We start from the raw sequence: 24,521 nt of genomic DNA on the forward strand, positions 1-24,521 counted from the left end.
GGTGGTAGTCAAAGGAGGGACATAGTGTTGGGCACGGAAACTTCTAGGTTACCTGCTGTGCTTGCTGCAGCAATTCCATGCGCTCATGTAGAATCTGGCAGTCAAATTCACGGCTTTGCCTCAGTATCTGTCTCCGCACCTTTTCCACGGCAGCACACAAGTCCTCCCTCTGGGATTCATCCAGGGATTCGCTCACTCTCTTCCCTGGCTCCTGCTGCAGAGCGCTGTAGAGGGTGGCTTCCAGCTCCTGGATTTTCTAATGCAATGCAAATGATATTCAAGAGAGACTCATGTTTGAACACAGGGAGCCACACAAGATGGTAACAACAGAAAGGCAAGAGAAGCAATGCTTGCAGGGCATAAGGGCACAATTCAGCAGGAGAGAAGCAGCTCCCACATGAGGTAAACAAGCGGAAAATGTCTTGTGTGAAGGGCTCACACGGTGCAGCACTATATCATAATGCTATTATTCAAATTTATGATGTGTCTGTACTTTGCATACTGTGTACAATTCTGGTTGCTTCACATCAAAAAGGAAATGGTAGAGCTTGAAAAGTTTTAGAAAAAGGCAACCAAAATTATTAATGGGCTGAAAGAACTCTAATAGGAGGAAAGGTTACAACATTTGGGGCTTTTAGCTTAGAAAAAAGGCAAATAGAATGATGGCAGCATGATACAGGCATACAAAATTACAGTGTGTGGAGACACTGGATAGAGAAAAGTGTTTCTTTCTCTCTCATAATAAGAGAATCCAAGGCTGAAGGTTGGATGGTTCAGAGTCGACAGACACAGTAGTTCTTCACATAGTACTTAGTTGAACTATGGCATTCCCAACCACCAGCTGCAGGAACGGCCACCAACCTAGGTAGCTTTAAAAAGGGGTGACACCATTTTATGAAGGACGAGGCTATCAAGTCAGGGTGTCTGTGTAATACCTTCATACCTGGGAATCACAAGTGGTTGTGCTGCTGTGCTCAGGTCCTGCTTTGAGAGCCTCCTATGGGCATCTGGTTGGCTACTGTAAGAACAAGATGTTGGACTACATGGACCTTTGGTCAGAACCCACAGGGATATTCTTGTATTCTTATCATCACATTCCTTCATAAATGATCACCAAGATCATGGACTAGACGCCCAACTCATGTCCATGAGCAGTTGTGCCTTCCATACTGCATGCCCAACTCTAGGGAACTTGCTCTCATTAGAGACAAGGTCGGTACCATCCCAGCAAAGGGTCAGCCCCAAAGGCAAATGATTTTATTTCAGAAGACTTCTGCATCACAAATGCTCTTCTGATGTTTTATTCTTCAGAGTTTTAATTTATATTTTATTTTTTGCACGTTTTTATTACCCAAGTCCCTTTGAGGCCCAAGTGGGATGAAAAGTAGAATATAATTTTAAATCAATCAACCAATCAATCTTTATTATGATGATCCCAGATCAGCCACTAAATTACAATCAAACAAATGCAATTCTTCAGTTTTTGGCCAGCAAAAGACTGTTAGGAACTAACAGCATGGCAAAGAGCTACGATAAATCACCACCCAAGCTTTGTAACCTTTCCTTATTGGTGGAATTGCTACATCCCCTTGATCATTTTGGTTGCCTTTTAAAACAGCCGGAGCAAATGTTTCTCGCTTTGAAAGAAAAACAAAATGCATACTCTGAGCCAGCAAGATAGCAAACAAAATGCTACTGCACGTGCTTCTCTATTTCATCCTGACTGACCAGTAAGCTTTGTGCTTCCACTATAGTGTAAAAAAGGACACCCAACACCTTTGTATTAATGCTGGGCCATTTCTTGGCTTTACACCCATCCCATTACAGGAGGAAGGACAAATAGAAACTCTAACAAACTTTGAGCTGGGCGACCAATTTACGAGAAATTTGCCAGGTAGGGTTGGTTGGCCCTGCTTTCCAAATACAGTGACCAAGGGTGGGTTTCTTACTCTTTTTTTAACCCTTCCAAAGAAGCTTTGTCAACTACCATTAGTGACACCTCATGCTGCCCACAGCTGCCCGAATTCCTTGAGCCTGCTTTCCCACTCCTGTGACAGACGGCCATGGAAACAATACTGCCCTCAAAACACTTCATCCACAAGGGAGGTAAGTCAACCCACATCTCTCTCTCTCTCTCTCTCTCTCTCTCTCTCTCTCTCTCTCTCATACACACACACACACTCCTATACATTTTTCACAGAAAAGAAAGGAGAATTCACTGTCCATTTTCACGGGGGAAGAATAGTCCTGAGAAAATGGAAACGCAGTTTTGTCCAGCGCTAGGGTCCACCAGCTGGTTCAAGTGAAATTCTTCCTGTTGCAATTCCCTACCATAGGCTAGCCTTTTTTGTGATATCGTAAACACATATTTGTCAACACTGTATACAGAGAGGATTCTCTGAAACCAGGGTTCTTGTTGCACTCAGGATCCGAGTTGTATGAGTGGAACCTGCCACCAGGCCCATGCAGAGCTTGTCTGAGGCCAGAGTGGTGTCTTGTTAGAATAAAGTTAAAACTCAAACAAAAAGTAGCCTGGTGCCCCCAATTTTAAGTGAAAATTGATTGACCTCTGCCTCTTCTGTCTACCTGTTTGGCAGCTGAAACTGAGAGAGCAAAGTTACCTGGCAACTTGTAAGAGTGTCTAGTAAAGCATTACCCTCATACTTGGAAAGTCTAGAAATAAACTTGATTTCTGTAGGACTAGAATCAATAGAATGGGACGCAGGTGGCGCTGTGGGTTAAAGCCTCAGCGCCTAGGGCTTGCCGATCGAAAGGTCGGCGGTTCGAATCCCTGCGGCGGGGTGCGCTCCCGCTGCTCGGTCCCAGCGCCTGCCAACCTAGCAGTTCGAAAGCACCTCCGGGTGCAAGTAGATAAATAGGGACCGCTTACCAGCAGAAAGGTAAACGGCGTTCCGTGTGCGGCGCTGGCCACGTGACCCGGAAGTGTCTCCGGACAGCGCTGGCCCCTGGCCTCTTAAGTGAGATGGGCGCACAACCCCAGAGTCTGTCAAGACTGGCCCGTACGGGCAGGGGTACCTTTACCTTTACCTAGAATCAATGTGGCTAGCTTGAGCTGAACTCCAGCAATCATAGTTTTAAAGAATGGAGGTAACAACTCCCAGAACTGCCATTGCAAGAACACGAGAACCAGAAATTTCAAACCTCTGCCACAAGCAGTGTAAGTATTGCAATCCGTTTAAACTTTGCATATGCTACTTAAAACACCTTAAAAAACAGTTCTGACCCTTTTTATCTATCTCAACTAGGCAGTATCTAGGTCCTTCATTTAGCAGAATAGACAGCATACATGTACACATATGAATTTTACTTTCAGCAAACACACAGATTTCCTACCATATAAGCCTGGTCCAGAGCTTGTTTCCTGTAGTCAAGTTCTTCCTCTAAATAACCTTTCTGTTTACTGAACAGGTCCTGAGTAATAATAATAATAATAATAATAATCAGCTTGACTCAAAATGTCACAAGCCTTGGCAGATCAGGTATCCATAGCTAGCTAGTCCACAAAGGCCAAAAAGAGAGCGAGATAACATGCGCCAAGGAGCAGTTAGACAACAGTGCTGGGTAGAGAACTTTCAGCTCAGCACTAAGAAAAGACAAAGCTCTTCCTATTTGTTTCTAAACTCAGTGTCTGCTGTGCAGACATTCACCCTGTGCAGGAAGAAGGGGCCACTTTACCATCTGCAGAGGCCACCCAACTCTGCAGAAAAATTGTGGAAGGGTTTCATACAACCCCCACACCCTCAAAACTGCCCCACCTAAGGGTGACACAGGTCAGTTAGATCCTGGGCAGCAGAGGGCAGTATGGATGCGAGCTCTGAGTGAGTGAGTGAGTGAGTGAGTGAGTGAGTGAGTGAGTAGGTATTGCCCCTCCTTCATTCAGCTACAGCTTTCTTCTCCCAGGCCTTTTCCACACTTACCGTATTTTTTGCCCTATAGGACGCACCGTCCCATAAGGCGCACCTAGTTTTTTGGGGGGGAAATAAAGGGAAAAAAATTATTTTCCCCCCAGGTGCGGGGCTGGGGCGCGGGAGGCCCGCCCGAGCTTCCCCCGACCCCAGCCCCCAAACAGGCAGCTCTCTGCAAGCTGTGGGAGCCCAGCGCTGGCTCCCGCTGCTTGCAGAGAGGTCCGCGAAGCCTGGAGAGCGAGAGGGGTCGGTGTGCACCGACCCCTCTCGCTCTCCAGGCTTCACCGAAAGCCTGCATTCGCCCCATAGGACGCACACACATTTCCCCTTCATTTTTGGAGGGGAAAAAGTGCGTCCTATAGGGCGAAAAATACGGTACCTTTGGCTCTGTGCCAAGCACTTTTTTTTTTGCCCTGCTGCTTTCCCCAGGAAAACTTGCTCTTTAATGCTGAAGTGGAAGAAATGGCAATTCAGATTTTCTGTGGACTGCTGTTTGCTTTGATTCAGCAGAAAAGAGCAGGTTTTCACTTGCACCTTGTACCAAGGGGCCTGCAAGCAGAATAGAATAGAGGCCTTAGCTTGTTTTCCATTCCATAGTGAAGTCGTTCCATGGCTCTAAAGGAGGTTTCCACAAAGGCACATCAGAGAGCAAATGTGGGGCATTACTAAGGGTGGTTGTGTAGGAGCCTGCTCTGCTTTGGAATCTCAAGAGATAAGATCAACTAATATCCATACTAAATTCAAGTGATTTGTACTTTGTAGACTACTCACAGGCAGCTGTGGAAAGAGCAGCCAAGAGGTCTGGGAAGGAGAGAAGGGAAACTCTGATCCTAACCTCCGGTGCCTTGTGGGACATCTTCGGGAGAAGAAAAGGTTAAGGAGTAAACCCTAGAGAAATCCGGAGTGGAATCTCTAAGGTGGTTGGATGGCACCTTGTATGCCTCTTTCCGGCAACTCTTGCAGCCAAGCTGGTGCCAAACGTATTGCTCTTGATTTCCTTTGGACCACATCAGGGAGGCCAAGGACTTTTCACCAGGGCAGCCCAGAACCTCCATACACACTGTCCATGCTTGAACCCCAGGGAGCTCACTTCAGTGCTGCTAACTCAGCAGCTTGACTTCTCCCCCAGAGGCATACTCCATCGTCTCTCTCAAGACAGACAGATGCCTACAACAACAATAAACATTGGAGGGCAGGGGAGAGGAACTCTGCTGTATAGCAAGCAATGACATGATAAGGAACTGTCCAACCTTGGAATCAGAAAGTAGAGAAAGCAATGAGAATGATCAGTACAGTGGTACCTCGGGTTACATATGATTCAGGTTACATACACTTCAGTTTACAGACTCCGCTAACCCAGAAATAGTACCTCGGGTTAAGAACTTGGCTTCAGGATGAGAACAGAAATCGTGCTCTGGTGACGTGGCGGCAGCAGGCGGCCCCATTAGCTGAAGTGGTGCTTCAGGTTAAGAACAGTTTCAGGTTAAGAACGGACCTCTGGAACAAATTAAGTATGTAACCAGAGGTACCACTGTACTGCCAAAGCCACATGGAAGTGCTGAATTTAGGATATAGGGCCTGCTCCTGCACCTGTTAATAGCATTAATATCGTCAGCATTGAAATTGTCAGAATCAACTTGCTGAAAAACAGTAAGAGTTGGCACAATGCAAATCCAGTTCTTTGGTTTGGACCAAAAAATGTTCAAGGAACCCAGGCGGGTAAGTGACCAGGGAGCAAAAAAACTGCAACCAGGCCCAAACGCCACTTAATATCCTCAGAAGTCAGTCTCTAAATAACAAGCAAAACCTCCTTTCTTCACTTAGTTCTGAAACACAATACTGAATGAAACAGAAGGTGTGTGCAAGTGCCTTTGTGGGGGAAAGACTTCATTCACTTACAGAGCCATGCCTTTAGATTCTGGGCCAATTTAATGCATTTGCCAACTACAAAGCCATGCTCAAGGGAAAATAATGTTCATGCACAATGCCAGTCATGCAGTCACTTATATCAAGCGGGGGGGGGGGGGAGGGGCATTGCAACATGCACCCATGTTCCTGTTCTTTGCCCAAGCTATGAAGTAATGCTTCTCTTACCTTTTCATTTTCCAGGTCAATCATCTTCTGTGTGAGTGCAGCTTCAGTTTCCTCTATTTGCTTTAGCCACTATATAAAAATGACGGGGGCAAAATAAAACGGCAGTTTGAGACAGAGCTTATGCCAAACATTAGGTAAGTAAAGCGCTTTACCTTAAATTCAAATATTTTCTCAATTTTGTACAGAACTATTGATTTGGACACCTGAAAACAGTGACTAATTATAATGAGCATTGGCTGTATTCAAATATTGCTCATTCTTCCCAAATTGGGAAAAATGTATGTTTTCCAACAAAGCTACCAGTACAATGAGTTTGGGGGACATAACATTGTATGTACTTCGTATGTGCTAAAAAATCTAAAAAGTTACAGAGCCCTAGGATGAAATAGCAGCACAATGCCAACTCAGGAAAAACCCAGGAGAGGCCTAAGCCTTGGCAACAACCATCTGAAATCATGTTTTTGTAATAATGTTTTCCCCAAACAGTTTTAGAAGGTGTCTCATGGGGTGAAAGGCAGTTTCCAAGAGCACTTGAATTTTCATTTGCATTGTAACTGCATTGGCCCTTATAGAGCTCCTTAGAGGCCTAATTGTGGTGTATGTAGTATCTGGACTAAATGGAAGTCAGAATGGCAAATTATGTATCTTTGTGTTCTGAGTTTTATGTAATGTACAATTGGCAGTATACATCTGCTTATTCTTCTCATGATTATTGAATATTCCATGTGTCCCCAGAGTGGAAACATTAGTCCTGCAGTCTGCCCCAACAAAGTTACAATTTCCAGCACCCTTAACAAACTACAATTCCCAGGATTCCCGGGGGAAAGTCATGTGGTTTAAAAGTATGGTGGTGCAAGAGCTGAACAGTGCCTATAAGACATTCGCGGTTTTTGGAAACTCTTGCCCTATTTCAGTTAGCCATGGTGGTGGTGAAGGCAAAATCTTCTGCACATGGCCAGATGCCCTCACTCTTTTTTCTTTTTTTAAACTACATAACAGTTAACGGGCAGAAGATGAAAAACAAGTTATTTTGCTAATTTTTGGTGCCCTCTGGTTGTGATGAAACCTTGTAATATGCAAATCCTCTTTTATTTAGGAAAGCTTCCAGCTGGTGGATCAGAGAAAAAGGTGCATATAGCAGGATTTCTCTGGACTGGGCTTGTCCAGTTGCCCTCATGCTAGCAAATGTAATAGCAAAACGTAAGGAACTGTTTCAGAAAGTACAATAGACCTATAACGCCTTGACCTGTGGCCAGTAAAAGGGAGTTGCTTCAACGACAAATTTAATAAGTGCCATGGGAACCATTTCCTTTCGCTGGCAGCAAATCTGTGCAGACTACAGATTTTACACTTGTTGAATGTGACATGTGAAAACTGCAGGGGGTACAGCTCCGGACCCTCCAAGTAGCCCTATTTTCCAGGGAATCACAAAAGCCACCCCAGTGATGAGTGATAAATGTCCCTATTTTCACCTGAGGAATGTTGGACGGATGCATTGCAACTGTTGTGTACCCAAGTACACAGACTGTACACTCATTGAGTGGTACATACCCCTACTGACAATCCTTAAAGTAGCTGTAAAATGATTTTGTTCATCCCACTACTATTAACGTTAACCTTTCTTCTGAGGTACAGTCCTCACTAAAATAAAATACCCCACTAGTCACATACCAGTTATTGGGTCATTTGCACACGCCACCTGTTGTGGTCACACAGACAACTCAGTCAGTGAGGACATATTGCTTGCTAAATACATTAAGTTCCACTAGGAATTCAGCTTGCTGTTCTTATACAGAAAGAGTTTTTTTAAAAAAGGCTTGTACATTCAAGACTTTTGTGAGCAGAGCTACAGATTTAAACAGAATTGTGCAGAGAGCGCTGCTTTTGTGGGGTGGATGAAATTCATGTCTAAGAGAAGCAATTCTTCACAGAACTCTACCTTTTCACAGAGAGAAAGTACAGTCCCCGCCTGAATTATCGCAACCTGTTCTTCATTCCTCAAATTCTAAAACACAAGAAGTTCAGTGTATTTTACATTGTAGCAGAAATCCATCAAATTAAAATAACAGAGTACATGCTGCAGCAAGCATTACTGAGCACACCAACTTCCCTTTCATTTAAAAAGTTTGGCAAAGGCAAATTGCCAGAAACTGCCAGGAATTGCAACAACCTTAGGAGTATACTGTAAAGTTGTAAATCATTACTTTTCAGTAGGATCATGTAGGCTGCAATCCTATACGTACTTACCTGGGAGTAAATCCCATTTAACCCAATAGGGCTTACTTCTGAGTAGATATGCATAGGATTGTGCTGCATATGAGCAAAGTGAACTCAGGATTGGGTTGCTAGGCCCCTTGAGAGCTCAATTCTGAGAACCGGGCCTAAGGGAGATCATGCAGTATCCTGCAGCTCAGAGTGCAGGCAGTATCCTGCAGCACCCCTGACAGTTAAGTCCAGTCACGAAAGACTCTGGGGTTGCGGTGCTCATCTCACTTTACTGGCCGAGGGAGCTGGCATTTGTCTACAGTTTTTTCGGGTCATGTGGCCAGCATGACTAAGCCGCTTCTGGCGAAACCAGAGCAGCGCACAGAAATGCCGTTTCCCTTCCTGCTGGAGCGGTACCTATTTATCTACTTGCACTTTGACGTGCTTTTAAACTGCTAGGTTGGCAGGAGCTGGGTCCGAACAACAGGAGCTAACCCTTTCGCGGGAATTCAAACCGCCGACCTTCCGATCAGCAAGCCCTAGGCTCAGTGGTTTACACCACAGCGCCACCCGCGTCCCTACTTATGCCCTAGTCGTCAATATTGAAGAGGTAACAAATGTCAAACTCGCTCAAGCCAAGCAGGACGTCTGCTGCCTTGATTCTGGCCCCTCACCCTGACAAAGAAAAAGAAGCTCCAAAATGGGTATATTTTTGCAAGCCTTAAAGAACACACAAAAGTCCCCCAGGTTTTGTGAGTACTCGAAGGGAATGCTCACAAACAATCAAACTGAAAAGCTGCTCCTGGAAAAACTGTTATTGGGTTATTTGGGGCAATGCCCACCTCCTGATGGGGTATGAGGGGTCTCTGCAGTGGGCAGACTAGGGATTCTGCCCTCCAGCAGCTGCCTTCTGAAGTTCTGCTTTTCAAATAATCCCTTAATTTTCCATCAAAATTGTGGCACAGGATGTCCCAGGGCTGTGGCATGGAAGCAGCATTGAGGCTGGCAGGCTGTTCAAGATACGCTGTGCCAAACTTTAATTCTGCTTGCATAGTTGAACACCCAAGCCAGCTTTCAATTCTTGATCTACCCCTAGCAAAAATCCTGAAACTTTGTTTTCTGTCCTCAGTTTAATTAACATTCCAATCATTGTAAGGTTAGGCGTTACAGCACACTCTATAAGGTTAGTCTGTTGTATAACTTTAGTCTTCTGATGGTCATTAAAGTAATAATATTCTGATTTACATTATCCACCCCCCCAATCCTGCTCAATTACATGATAAAAGGTTACACTGCAGAAATCATGTTAACACTTCCATCTTTTCCAACTTTGGGGACCTCTCGTCTAAGCATGATCTCCTGCACTACCTGAGCCAAGAGTGCCAACTTCAATAAAATATTGGGGGGAGCCCAGGTAAACCCTACCCCACATAAATGATTACAAGATGTGGCACCCACCCACCATTTGAATGGCAATGCCCATCAACTGGGGGTGTGTGTGGCCCCCTCAAATATTTTATTGGGTGGGCCGAAGGGACCTCGGCCCCTAGGAGTTGGCTCCTATGACCTGAGCTGTTATCTTGCAGGTATCTCACTCTTGCATTCTGGCAGATCAGCACAAGCCAGTGCCCTTCTGATGATAGGAGCTGCACAATGATAAAGTAAATGCCTTTTCTTAATGGAAAGGGGATGAACTGCTTCAAATACTGAGCTATATGAGAGAGAATTGACTAGAGGGCTGCCACTTAATTTATTAGTTAAGGCTTCCTCAACCTTGGCCCTCCAGATGTTTTTGGCCTACAACTCCCATGATCCCTAGCTAGCAGGACCAGTGGTCAGGGATGATGGGAATTATAGTCTCAAAACATCTGGAGGGCCAAGGTTGAGGAAGCCTGGGTTAGATGCATGCTATCGGTTCAATTTGCCCACGTTTTTCAAGAACACAACGGATCTCAACCTACAGTTGGTGCGCCCTCTGCATCAATTCTACAGTACTCCTGTTCCAAAAGTTTAGCTGTCTGACATTAAAACAACTTGAAGAAAATCCCAATAGATAAACTTAAAACCAAAATAACTGAAGCAAAACAAGAACAAAGAATGGGTGGGGTGTTTCATTTGTTTTCATGATCCCAATGGCTTAATATTAATAACTTCATCTTGAAATAGTATTTCCAGTTATATATCTGGAATGTATTTGAAACATACTCAAGCACTTTAAATTCGCATTTTAAAATTCAAGCTGTCATGACAGGAGACCCAGTGAGTCGGGGTGGGGGAATGCATAAGACCGCAGCGTAACACAGAGGCATGTGCTGCCCACCCTCCATCGCGGCATCCCTGGTGGCATGCTATTACAGATAGTGTCCCTTTCACAAATATGCAATTGGAACTACTTAAATAAATACATTAGCTACCCCATTATCACCAAGGATATCTAGCTTCTTCATAAGTTCAGAAATATTCACATCCTGGAAAAGAAATTTCAACATTTATCTTTTAATCAAGAATTAAATCATGTATTTGTGTTAGTTTTTAACTGTTACAAATTCTTTCACATTAACTAGGCTGGAGAAACAACACCATGGAAGACATTCTGACTCCAGCAATTGCAAAACTGCCATCATCTTAAAAAAAGGGAGAACCCAATTTCCTCTCAATCACAGGAAATTTAGGTAAGAACAGTTATCAAAGTTAACAATGAAACAATACAATGTCAGAAATACTACTGATTATATCTTATAGTCTGTTGCTATTTACTCATTTGATTAGACACCGAAAATAATATTGAACTGAAATAGGTCTTTTCACACCACATCATACCAGTGCTAGTAACACTGAACAGCATTAAAGGTTTTTGCCTAAAAATATCAGGTTTAATGGACTAGGCAACATTACACCCATTTTCTATTCATAGTCAAAGAAAGAATGCTTCGTGTAAAACAAAATTAGTGGTAATAAGATGAGATGAGAATAATAAGGTTGGGAATTCATACGAAGTGTGCAGGAAGATGTGGAAACCATCTTGAGATCTTAGGTGGAATTTCCACAGGGTCGTGGAGACTGATCTTTCCGTATAATTACGCACAAGGGTAGGAACAGCATAGGTTTACAAGGTGAAACTAGATGTCATGGTGGCAGCTATGTTTGTTTAAATGGTGTGTCCCCCACCCACACCTAGAAAGCAGAGGGTATCCATCAGATTTTAATTTCAAAGGTGGAATGCAGATGAGGAAAGCTGAACCTGCTCCCCATCTTACCTCCTCGCTGGCTCATCACCAAAGCCACTTTCCCCTTAACACAGCTCTGATTCTAGAGGTAAGAAGAGCTCTGGCTGGAGAGGAGGTCCCTCCTCACAGCTATGCATCCCCTTTGATGTTTAGACCCCCCTTTCTGCTTTGTGCGAACTAACAGGAAAGAGATTTGATCAAACATATGCCTCTGTTGCCATCGCATCAAGTCTGGTGGCCCACAGACCACCTTGCAGATGCTGCACAAGAACCAACAAATTTCCATCTACCTTTATTCCCTCGTGATGACAAAACAGTTGAAGTGCACTTCCATTGTTTTCAGGGAATGCAGTTATATGGAGGTTAAAAGCTGGCGACCTTCGTTCTCTCTCCTAAGGGAAGATTTTGTTCAAAATAGAATAGGTGTTTATAAAAGATACCAAACTTCTATTCTACAAATCATTCAAGTCAAGTTAAATGAACAAATACTGGATTTTGCGTACGAAAAATATACCAAAATGCATTGCAAGGTCAGTCCTTCCCTGATATGCAATGTAAGATTATTTACTGTTATAAGAACACAACCTCTTTCAATAAATAAAAAAATAGCCCAGCAGCACCTTAGAGACCAACTAAGTTTGTTCTGGGCATAAGCTTTCGTGTGCATGCACACTTCTTCAGATACACTGAAAAAGAAGGTGACTTCAAACTCCACAAGGAAGGGTGTTTGAAAAGGGGGTGAGGAGCTGCCAGCTCTGCAGGCAAGGGGTGACCTTACTGGGCTCCTGTGCCCCACAGGGGTGCCACAGAAAGAATGGAGTTGGTCAAGGGAGCCGTGGACTCAAAAAGGTTGAAAACCTCTGCTTCACACCTTCCTTTTCCTGCAACTTTGTGATAAAGGAAATGAAAGTGTTGGTGGGGGGGGGGTAGAGGGTGAAACATGCAAAGTTGGTTAACTGGTGCTGCTCACAAAGCAGCCAACAAGGTTGTGGGTTGATGTTGTTTTTTTAACAATCCAGCTTCTGAGTCGACACAGGACAATAATGCTCAGATTGGATCCAATATCCACCCAGTTAAGAGAGACCGTGCATTTAACTGAAGCTCAGGCATTAGTGAGTGATTCTTAGAGAAGCAGACTTGAGAGACCTACCCCCAATCTCCCCATGCAGAAATGCAACCAGAAAATAATGGCCCAAACAGATTTTCTATATTGCTTAGTATGCAGCAGAAAGAGCTTGGGTGGTGAGACTTCAAATTACAGCAGCAGCAGCCGTGCAAATTCACCCCCCTCCTTATCATCCCCATAGGAGTCCTGTTACATCTTCCTTATGTATGTGTTTGCATGCAATTAAAAAGATACGGCTGTCATTGCACTGTAGTGCTGCATCACAATCCCGAATTTGCATGAAGTTGGTGGGGTTGGGAGAAGCAGACTGCACCAGGGCTCTGATCATGGAATGGGAGCAAGAACATTGGAAAGATGGGGGGAAGTGGTGGTTTAAAGCAAGGTATGAGCACAGTATGGATGTAGAAACCTGAGAGGGAAATGGCAGTTTTAAACAACTGCAGAGGTTCGAATAACATACTATGGAATATTTGAGAGCTCTGTGCCCTTTCTCTCTCTCTCTCATGAGGCAGCTGAGGAATGGAAGAGGGAGAGACAGTAAAACGAAAAGTGGCTGCTTTAAACAATTTAGTTTTGCTTTAAAAATAAGAACTATCTTGTAGAGGCAAACACTGCTCATGTTGCAGAAAAAGTATTAAGTTAACTTGTGGAGCTTTCCCACAATTAGAGCAGAAACTATCTTTCAGAACTTTTTTTTTTTTAATCAAGATCCGCAGTGTTGCTGAGGAATCAAGGGACCAGTATATACACAACTGTGATATATGGCTCTAGTAAATCACCTTTCAACTGACTGCATGGTAACAAAAAATTACTCAAATGGCATTACATTGTGACTTAACCACAGGAGCCAGTTTGAATGAGGTTCGTATGAATCGCTCTTGTTAAAATATAAGCATCAACTTTTGGGTTTTGATTTGGTTTTTCAAAACATCTAGGTCTCATAGATGAAAACAAATGGTGTGGTTGCAGCATATGCCCTAATTACACAGCAGTTTTGAAGGCTCCTCCAGACAACCTATTTACTGGGCGTTCATTCTGATTTGCTTGCAGAAAACATGTGGTGGTTAGATTATGTCCGATTTTCATTCTGAATTGTTTGTACATCCACCCGGTGATTATTTGCTCACCCCACACGTTTCAATGCATATCTATCACTTTCCTAAAGTCTGCTTCTTTTCGAAGTGGATTTATTACACTAGATGACAGAGCACTTTGAACAACTTTAGGTGCTCAAATGCATAATTTACATTATGCATTTGAATACCTCCCACAAATATATCCAGTGCAGTCCACAGATGGGAAGGCCCAGGCCGTGTTAGGCTACCTTTAAGCTTTCAGAGGGTAGTTGCTGCTGCAAAGGAGGGTTCCTTATACATGGAAATAGATGGTGTTCTTAGGTGGTTTCAGGATTTTTTTATACTCTGCTTTTCAACCAAAATTATTAAAGGGGTAATGGTTGGAAGAGATAAGAGAGCATAAGCAGTTATGAGGCGAGAAGTGAAGAAAGTCGCATGGATACCAGCAAACACAAAATGGTGAGGGGAAGAGAGTAACAAGAAAAGACCCAGAAAGAAATAGGGGTTTCTTTAATGGCATTTCCAACTAATAGACTAATTTGACATCCCACACTGGATCTGCCAACCATGTAGTGCAGCGTATGAACTCTGGATAGCACCACTCCTTTGACTTATTCTTATTTACTCCATTTATATACCATCTTTTCCTGAGAGGGACTCAAGCGGTGTACTTGAGTCTCACCTCCCCATTTAATCTTCACAACAACCCTGTGAGGTGGGTTAGGCTGAGAGACTGTAACTGGCCCAAAATTGGCCAGTGATCTTCAAGGAAGGCTGAGTGGGGATTCAAACTTTGGTCTCCCAGCTCATAATCCAACCATCTAACTATTAGATAGGCGAGCCCATTAAAAAAGGCACGGATCGGGAACCTGTGGTCCTGCATACTGACTGGACTTAAGAGTTCAACATATGGAAGGCCACAGGTTTCACCACCCCTCCAGCACTGGGTGTGAGCAAAAGCGAAGAGGGAAGTAAAAAAATCAGTGTCAACATTGGTTTCATTTTCATGTCTATTCCATCCACAGCTGAATTTCCAAGATGTCAAGGAGGAGCTAATTTTCATAGCTTGCAAAATAAACCTGCAGTGCTTCTGTATCCTCCTGCCAGGCACACTGGCCCATCTATCTGTTTATTTTGGCTGAAGGTACTCCGTAGCCCTGCTATCAAATATCCTTTTAACTGGATGATAGGACCCTTATCCTGATTTCAAAAGCCCTCTGCAACACTAGAAGTGTTCAGTTCAGACCTCTGGCAAAAGCATATGATCCTTACTGTCAGTGGCTTGCCAGCTGAAGAGCAGAGGGCAAGAGAGATAGAAAGAGTTTTTCTACCCACTTTTGGCTCTGGCCCCAAGCGGCTTGTCCTTGAAGGAGCATGACCCTCGACAGAAATGGAGATTTGCCCACCCCCTGGCTTTAATGGGTCAAACAAGATTGATATCTAAGTAATATGAAGAACAAAAGCATTTCCAAAGTGAGGCTGAGGTGGAATGAAGATTGTGCATGCCAAGAGTTCTGAGATATTCAGTAGATGAAATTACAAATAGCCTAATGAACATGATTTTTGTTAACAATCTTTTAGTTAGGTTTATGTACTGCACATGGGTATGAAAAGGCAACAGTCTTACCCGTCCCGTTACAACGGAGCATATTTTTAAAACAAAAAAAAGTAGCAACAATATCATCCACTCCTTTAACACAATGGAACCAGACTGAATGAATTAATGTGCTAAGAAAATGCAAATTCTTCAGGTAACCATATTTTTTTCTATTTAAGATTCTTTCATTTTAAACTGCATCGTTACTTCATTAACAGATTTATGTAAATAATTTTTTCCCATAAAAGAAGTTCTGTAGAAATTTCCCTTTTAAAACTGACCAAGTAAACTTAAGAAAAAAAATATTAAGATGAAGGATGTGTCACAGCCTAAGGTTTGATTTCATGCAGAATGCACAGAGATGTGTTAATTAAAATAATGCCAGCTGGGAGTTGGTAGTATGTGTATCAGATAATGTCACATGCAATAAAGGAGCAGTCATGGAAATGAAACAAACAAAAAGACAGAAACACAGAAAAAAATTTATTGGCCAGAACAAACTATATGTAATATACATATTATCTATGTTACAGTTTTGCAAAATTAGTGAGCATGCTCTCCAAAACTACATTAAGGCAGAGGCATTAAATTCATTGCCCCAACATCGCGGCAGATTTCAGAAAATCCAGTTAGTTTCCCCTTACACATGCAATGGATGCTAATGGATGTCATACGTATTTCAGCTTGGGTTCAATGACAAGTTCTGCTCCATTTGTGAGTTTACAACTCAGAGAATCTCTTACTTCCAGTTCAAGGATTCGGAACTCCAGCAGCTCATTCTGGTCTTTGGCATCCTGCATCTCATTCTTCAGCAGATCTTCTTCTTGTTCTATCTTGTAGATCTAAGAGAAAAGTATCATGCGGCTATGAGCCAAGGGAGATGTAGAATACATTCTTGCAAACATCTTTATAGCATGCAAAAGAAATGAAAGCCACTGGGGGGGGGGAAGCCTCTTAATGAAATGCAAGAGTGAATTCTATCATAAAGGTAAAGGGACCCCGACCATTAGGTCCAGTTGTGGCCAACTCTGGGGTTGCGGCACTCATCTCGCTTTATTGGCCGAGGGAGCCGGCGTACAGCTTCCGGGTCATGTGGCCAGCATGACTAAGCCGCTTCTGGCGAACCAGAGCAGCGCACGGAAACGCCGTTTACCTTCCTGCTGGAGCGGTACCTATTTATCTACTTGCACTTTGACGTGCTTCCGAACTGCTAAGTTGGCAGGAGCAGGGACCGAGCAATGGGAGCTCACCCCGTCGCGGGGATTCGAACCGCCGACCTTCTGATTGGCAAGTCCTAGGCTCTGTGGTTTTACCCACAGCGCCACCCGCGTCCCAAATTCTATCATACGCAGTTCTAAAAAGTCACTAGTGTGGGCTTGCAAATTTGGATCTTCCAGATGCCAGCCCCACTTAGGCTGAGCAAGACAATAGCTCTTAAGAGAAATGAACACCTTGTGACAGGAGGATTCCATGCCAGTTCAGAAGCACTTGGCAAATAGATTCACAGAATGGTAAGAGTTCATCTAGTCCAAACTCATGCAATGCAGCAATCTCAACTAAAGCATCCCTGACAGCGGGCCAGCCAACCTCTGATCAAAAACCTCCAAGGAAAAGTACTCTCAGTTTCACCACCTTGCGAGGGAGTCTGTTCCCCTGTCAAACATCTCTTACTCCCCGAAGGTTCTTCCTGACATTTAGTTGGGAAAACATGGGTCATTGTGGTCATGGATTCTGCACAGTCACTAAGCATGTTGAAATAAAAACTACTGGAGGTAAGGCTCTCCATAAAGGTCAAATTTGGTGCAAAACGCATGCTGATTCCGTTCACCACAGAATGTTATGTACTGTACCAACAACAGCAGGGGTCAGCAAACTTACTGTGCCTTGGGCCAGTGTCTCCAGCGCCAATCGCGCGGCAGGGCGGGGAAGCGCGTGCCCATATGCGTGCGCACATGCTATTTCCGGCGCACTTCCGGGTCGGAGGAGCACCGGAAATAGCTTGTGCGCATGTGCACGGAGCTCCTCCGACCCGGATGTGCACCGGAAATAACGTTTGCACATGTGCACCAGCTATTTCCGGTGCTCCTCCGACCTGGAAGTGGGCAGCCGCGCAGTGCAGCGCTGGTAACAGCGGGCGGCGGGGGTCACCATGGGCCGGATAAACGAGTCCCTCGGGCCTTATCTGGCCCGTGGGCCTTAGTTTGGGGATCCCGAACAATAGTCATTAGGGGCTTGTTTCGTCTCTAGGCACATTTCAACACCCTCATGTGCAGATGGAGGGAGCCACCTCCCCCCCCCCCAGCACAATTCCACAGGGAGGGGATGCACATTACAATGGAACGGCCACTTCCTGGAAGCCCCTTTAAAGGTATTTGTTTCCCATGTTTAAAGCAGCTGAAAATGTTAAAAATGCTAAAAGGAATAAAGAGGCAGTCTTAGGACAACCTTGTAAGCCTTTCTGTAAAATGTGTGCATTTTAAAAGTTTTTGCTCCTTAAAAAAGTCAGCCCATGAATACCCCCTGTAAGGAATGCAGCAAGATTAGTTTTAGAATGGAAATGGGATCCAGGAAACTTCAGGATGATTAGCTTAACATCAGTCCTGGGTAAATTGGTGGAAAGCGTGCTTAAAAATAAAATTATAAAGAATAAAGAAGAACAAGGCCAAAGTGGTATTTGCAAAGGTAAGTCCTGTCTCAGTAAAGTTTTAGAGTTCTTCAAGGGTGATCAAGTGGATATTCCATATTTGTACTTTCAAAAAAGTCTCTCACCAAAGATTCCCAAGTAAACTTAGCAGTTATGAGATAAGAGCAAAGGTCCTCTTGCGGATCAAGTATTGGTAAGCAGGTATTGGGACTAATCGGACAGTTCTTATAATGTTCTTACAATGGTAGGATGCAGGAAGTGAAATTCCTGAGGATCTGTATTGGGATGGATGCTTTTAATTCACAAATAGTCTGCAGTGAGTCATTAATAGTATGGAGTGAGCCATTAAAAAACAAGTGGTTGGAAGAGCGGAAACTAATTAATGGTCAGGATGGGTATATGCAAACTCTATGGTAAGAAACTGTAAGTCACTGAATATGAGCTGCCAAGTGATCTACCAGAGAGGGCTATTGTCTTCATATCTTGTTTGCCTACTTCCAACAAGAACTGAACCTGTTCAGGAGAGCTTTAAAACAAATCATGAGGGGGAGGGAGAAAATACTACAGACAACAGGGGGACACCTGGTACTGCGGATAATTGCTTCATTGATGCACAGGAAGCAGCTGTAGAGAATGACTCATGGCTTCACATGTCTCTGTACTAATGCACAGAGTATGGGAAATGTGCAAGACAAATTGAAATTCTTAATGCAGGATGGCAAAGATGACCTAATAGGCTTTACTGAAACCTGGTGGGATGAGATTCATGACTAGAATGCAGAAATTGAGGAGTATAACCTATTCAAATGGAACAGACCAAACAGGAAGAGAGGAGTAACACAGACCTCCAGACTGAAGATTTGGGTGATGCCTTCCTGCAGCAGATTACCAAACATTCAAAAAGGAATTAATAGTATCCTAGGAGTTGGAAGGGACCCAAGGGTCATCTAGTCCAACCCCCTACAATACAGGAATCTCAGCTAAAACATCCACGACAGCTGGTCATCCAACCTCTGCTTAAAAGCCTCAAGCAGGAGAGATCTAGCAGCCCAGGACCTCCGTACATACTTCCCAGGCTTGCACCCCAAAGAAGCCAATTTGGTGCTGCTAACACTGCAAAAAGAACACACGAGGCAGCTGTTACGAGTTACCAGTCTCTGCAGCCATAGCAAGCAGTGTGATTCTCCAGCAGTTTGACTTCACCCCCAGAGGTGCACTCCATTGTCTCTTGAGACAGAAAGATGCCGCCGCCAACAACAGCAATCATGGGAGACTTCAACTACCCCTATCTGTTGGAACTCACTCTGCCAAGAAAGTAAGGTCCAACAAATTCCTCCATTGCTTTGATGACACTTTCTTTTCCCAGGAGGTGGAAGAAGATTATGGACCTGGTCCTCACCAATAGGCAGGAACTGATTGACCAAGTGGAAGTATTGGAATTTTGGGAAGAAGTGATCATGTCATCTTGGGTTTCATGATATAGAGGGGCAAGGGAAACCTGAGTGTAGTCAGGCATGCACTTGGACTTTAAGAAGGTTCATTTCAAAAAGCTTAAGGAACTACTGGATGAGATTCCACAGTCAGAAATACTGAAAGAGAAGGGAGTCCAAAATGGATGGGAGTTTCTTAAAAATGAAATATTGAAGACACAAAGAGAGGCAATTCCAACAAGAAAGAAAAGTGGGAGGCATCTAAATAAACTGGTGTGGCTGCGTAAGGAGCTTACAGATGAGATGAGGTGAGGTGAGGTGAGGTGAGGTGAGGTGTATGTGGGCATGTGCAAGAAATGGAAGAAAGGGGAAATCACAAAGGAGGAGTATGTATGAGTACCCAACAGTTACAGGGAGAAGGTCAGGCGGGCCAAAGCTCAGAATGAACTCAGGATTGCAAGAGAGGTTAAAAATAATAATAAAGGTTTCTTCATTTATGTCTGAAGCAAGAGGAAGAACAAGAAAGTGGTAGGTCCTCTGCATGGAGAAGACAGAGAAATGCTATTGGGTGACAGAGAGAAGGCAGAACTACTCAACACCTACTTTGCCTAAAAGGAAAGCAATGCCCAACCTAGTGATAACAGAATAAATGATGGAAGGAGGGAGCTGCAGCCCAATATAGAAAAAGAGGTGGTAAGGGAACACCAGGCTACTTTAAACAAATTCAAATCTCCAGGGCCTGGTGAGCTGCATCAAAGGGTACTAAAGGAGATTGTGAAGGTAATCGCAGAGCCTCTGTCTATAATCTTTAAGAATTCTTGGAGAATAGGTGAGGTCCCTGCAGAATGGAGGCAGGCAAATGTTGTCCCCATCTTCAAAAGGGGGGAGGGGAGACCAGGTAACCACTGACCTATGAACTTGACGTCAATACCTGGAAAGGTCCTAGAACAGATCATTCAAACAGTTGGTCTGTGAGCACTAAGAAAAAGATGCTGTTATTACCAAAACCCAAAATGGGTTTCTCAAAAGCAAGTCATGCCAGATTAATCTCATTTCTTGTTTGATGGAGTTACAAGCTTGGTGGATTAGGGGAATGCCGTGGTCATAGTGTATCTTGATTTCAGTAAGGATTTGGACAAAGTCCCCTATGATATTCTTGTGAGGAAGCTTGTAAAATGTTAGCTGAACAAGGTAACTGTTAGGTGGATTTGCAGCTGGTTGACTGACTGAACCCAAAGAGTTTTATCATTAAAACAATCCAGTTATCCTCTCCCTTACTGCCTAAAAGGTAAAGGTAAAGGTACCCCTGCCCGTACGGGCCAGTCTTGACAGACTCTGGGGTTGTGTGCCCATCTCACTTAAGAGGCCAGGGGCCAGCGCTGTCCGGAGACACTTCCGGGTCATGTGGCCAGCGTGACATCGCTGCTCTGGCGAGCCAGAGCCGCACACGGAAACGCCGTTTACCTTCCCGCCGGTAAGCGGTCCCTATTTATCTACTTGCACCTGGAGGTGCTTTCGAACTGCTAGGTTGGCAGGCCCCTTACTGCCTACTACATGCTATATATAATTTTTTCTGAAGGCTCTTAATAGTTTCATTTTGGCTAGTGAAACCCAGCTTCTTTGAGGAAAGGGCAGGACAGGAATTTAATAAACAAAAACAGTGTTTGTATCAATCACACATTTTTAGAAAACAAAATTATCAATGTAAAAACTTGAGTTACTCAGCACAAAGGATGTTGTTGTAATCAGTTCTGGAAACATTGAAGGCACCATTTATTTCACCCACCTTTTCTAGCAGTTCTTGGTTTGTCCTGATAAGCCCCTGCTTTTCTTCTATCCATTTGGAGTCCTGTAAAGAATTTTTAGAATTATAATGTATTTTAATGTATTTATTTTAAAAATCATATACACTGCAACTTGTCAATCACCAAGACATTTACAAAATAATAAAAAGCATGCAAAACAACGAACATATAAAAGTAGAAATCAAAATCATGAGATTTGAATTTATCTGGGTGAATAGACGTTTTTGCACAGCATCAAAGCAGCAATATTGGCTTCAAGTGTACCACTCTAGGAAAGCTTACTGCACTGCCCAGGTTGCCAGAAAAGCCCTGCCCTTCAATTTGCCCACTGAAACAAACCTCTACTCTAATGGAGGTGGCGTTTGTAGAAAGGCTTTGGTCAATGACATTATAGTGTGGGCAAGCAGGTATGGGAGGAGATGCTCTTTTAAGTCCTTGGGTCCCAAGCCAATTAGGTATTTAAAGTTAAGTAGTAGCTACTAGCTTTGAACTGGGCCTAGAAATGAATATGCAATCAGTGAAGAGATTTAATAAACAATGTGAGCAATGCCCATCAAAACTCTGACTGCTGCATTCTGCATTAACTGAAGCTTCTGAGCCTTTTTCAGAGGAAACCCTGTGTGTAAACGCATTGGAGTAACCCAGATAGGATGTTGCCAGAGCATGGATAATCATGGCAGGCTATCTGCCTATGAAAGGTGGTCACTGACACTTCAGCCCAAACTGGCGAAAGGTACTACTGTGTGCTACAGAGGTCACCTGGGCTTAGATTGAGAGCCAAGGTGGGGATCTCTTTCTTAAGCGATAGTGCAACTTCATCCAGAACTGACTATCATCTCCCTGAACTGGAGAACCATCTACTCACAGGACAGTTCACTGGCTCTCATCCAGGCCATTACTGACATCAAACACTAGTTCAGCTCTTCCACAGCCTCATACGATACTGCCTTTAAATGACAGTCATAAGTAACACCTTCACACAGAGGTACAGATTCTCAGCTAAATTGCAGCTGCAGTTGTTCAGAGCAGGGCAGGCAGGAACATGCCTACATACTTAAGAGTGCTACCAAATACTTGATATATTAGTCAATCACCCATCTCCTACTACCCTTCTGAAAAAAAAACCACCCCACCCCACCCTCCCACTATATATAAGGGTCTGGTGACTTCTGTTTCAGTGTATCTGAAGAAGTGTGCATGCACACGAAAGCTCATACCAAGAACAAACTTAGTTGGTCTCTCAGGTGCTACTGGACAATTTTTTTAATTTACAGTGGTACCTCGGGTTAAGTACTTAATTCGTTCTGGAGGTCTGTTCTTAACCTGAAACTGTTCTTAACCTGAAGCACCACTTTAGCTAATGGTGCCTCCTGCTGCTGCCGCACCGCCGGAGCACAATTTCTGTTCTCATCCTGAAGCAAAGTTCTTAACCTGAAGTACTATTTCTGGGTTAGCGGAGTCTGTAACCTGAAGCGTATGTAACCTGAAGCGTATGTAACCTGAGGTACCACTGTATTTCATATATGCTGTTAGACTACCTAGTCAAGTCTGAGCTTAGGCAAGCTGCCTAACAGTTTTTGTTGGCCATTGACAATATGAGGGTGACAAGACCGGTCTATCTTATTTTGTAAAGCTAACAGAGATCATGTATGCAAGGTACTTAGGAAAAGCACTAAGTGATTTCATTGATAGGGAGGAACATTCCTATTTTTAAAGAGATGGAGACAATCTGAAGCATTTTAAATCTCTTCATGAATAAAGACAACTGCTTGCCAATTCAGGCGAAAAGCAGCCATGTCGTTGATGATAAAATAATACTACTAGCTCTGCTGCAAAACAACCATTTTACTAAACATAAATAAATTACATCATGCACGAGAAAACTTCATGAGTTGCAAAACAAAATTTATTTTGAAGAACTGCTTATTAACAGTTTCGCTTTAGTACTGAACTAAGTAGTAAACACACCATGCCCCAAGAAGAAAAAGTGTTTTGTGTTTTCCTAGAACTTCAAGAGACATTCACAATTCTGGAACATTCCGTAGCTTAATACAGTAGTACATAAAGAAAAGGCTAGCAGTAAAATAGAACTCAGAGTGGCCCCTAAGCTCCACAGTGAGAATGATTTGCTACCAAGGGAAATGTGTAGCAGCAAACTGAATGCTGGTGCAGTCACTTCTCCCCATGTTTCAGGAGAGACACTCCCTTTTTATTTTTAAAAGTGGAGCTTGTGTACATTTGGTTTTTTCCCCCTTCCCTGTTACCTTATTGACAAAATAAAATGATATTTTTTATTTTATTTTTTAAAAAGCTGTACTGTTCTGGGAATTGTGGAGAGGTGCTTCTCAGTGACATTAGAGACATCCACCGAGTTATACACAGCTGACCCCTGCCGTAAATTAGCAAAACTGGGTCCCACCCACCACCCAGACCGCAGCCCTGGAGAGATAAGGTACATTTGGACTGAATACCTTGAGGGTGTTTGCAAGGAAGCTCCTCCACTCAAAAACATTAAACTGGCCCTCACACAAAGGCAGCCATTTCCTATATGTTAACCGTTTGATTTTTTTAAAAAAATTATATGGCATGTACCATTTGACAGCAAACATAGCATCCCAAAGCTGATAAAAGTAAGAAGAGCAAGGGATCAGAACCAAAACCATCTTAGTTTCTGTTAGGAAATATGCAAGTTTGAGTCTTGCCTCCCCAAATGCAGCAGAGCTGAGCCAGGATCAGTAAGACTGCTTGGAGCCTGACATTGTCTCTTCTAACCCGTGTTCTACTGCTATAGCAGCAGGAGGACTTGTTCTGAATGTCAGCAGAAGAATGTAAGCCACAAGAATGTGTGACAGGTGCACAGCAGTGGCCAAGGCCTCTCTAGGAACACTGCCCTTCCCCAAGAGCCAGGGCACTTGACCCCCACTTCTCAATTCTTTCCAGAGATGGAAGGCAGTGGAGAAGTCCTAATCCAAGCCAGGGAAGATGCTGGACTAGAGAGGACCCAGGTGCTGCCATGATTGCAGGCTATACTCTGGGTAAAAGGTAAAGGTAAAGGTACCCCTGCCCATACGGGCCAGTCTTGACAGACACTGGGGTTGTGCGCCCATCTCACTTAAGAGGCCAGGGGCCAGCGCTGTCCGGAGACACTTCCGGGTCAGGTGGCCAGCGTGACATCGCTGCTCTGGCGAGCCAGAGCCGCACACGGAAACGCCGTTTACCTTCCCGCTGGTAAGCGGTCCCTATTTATCTACTTGCACCCGGAGGTGCTTTCGAACTGCTAGGTTGGCAGGCGCTGGGACCGAGCAGCGGGAGCGCACCCCGCCGCAGGGATTCGAACCGCCGACCTTTCGATCGGCAAGTCCTAGGCGCTGAGGCTTTAACCCACAGCGCC

General features: G+C 43.9%; 1 protein-coding gene across 6 annotated transcripts in view; it reads right to left on the minus strand.

Moving 5' to 3' along the window:
* JAKMIP1 (janus kinase and microtubule interacting protein 1) overlaps positions 1-24,521 on the minus strand; it is an 86,366-nt gene that overhangs the window by 12,168 nt on the left and 49,677 nt on the right. For 3 of the 6 annotated variants that reach the window (XM_079991533.1, XM_079991534.1, XM_079991535.1), the window contains exons 12-19: positions 21,112-21,174; positions 15,995-16,093; positions 11,743-11,844; positions 10,640-10,693; positions 7,960-8,025; positions 6,021-6,089; positions 3,355-3,432; positions 53-256 (exon numbers count right to left, since the gene is read on the minus strand). In XM_079991533.1, the coding sequence (XP_079847659.1) occupies positions 53-256; positions 3,355-3,432; positions 6,021-6,089; positions 7,960-8,025; positions 10,640-10,693; positions 11,743-11,844; positions 15,995-16,093; positions 21,112-21,174 (735 nt within the window). Of the gene's footprint in view, positions 1-52; positions 257-943; positions 1,019-3,354; positions 3,433-6,020; positions 6,090-7,959; positions 8,026-10,639; positions 10,694-11,742; positions 11,845-15,994; positions 16,094-21,111; positions 21,175-24,521 lie in introns of those variants that run through there. The other 3 variants (XR_013842680.1, XM_079991537.1, XM_079991536.1) reach the window with 3 other exon arrangements.

This window comes from Podarcis cretensis (assembly GCF_951804945.1).
Source record: "Podarcis cretensis genome assembly, chromosome: 9".
NCBI lineage: Eukaryota > Metazoa > Chordata > Lepidosauria > Squamata > Lacertidae > Podarcis > Podarcis cretensis.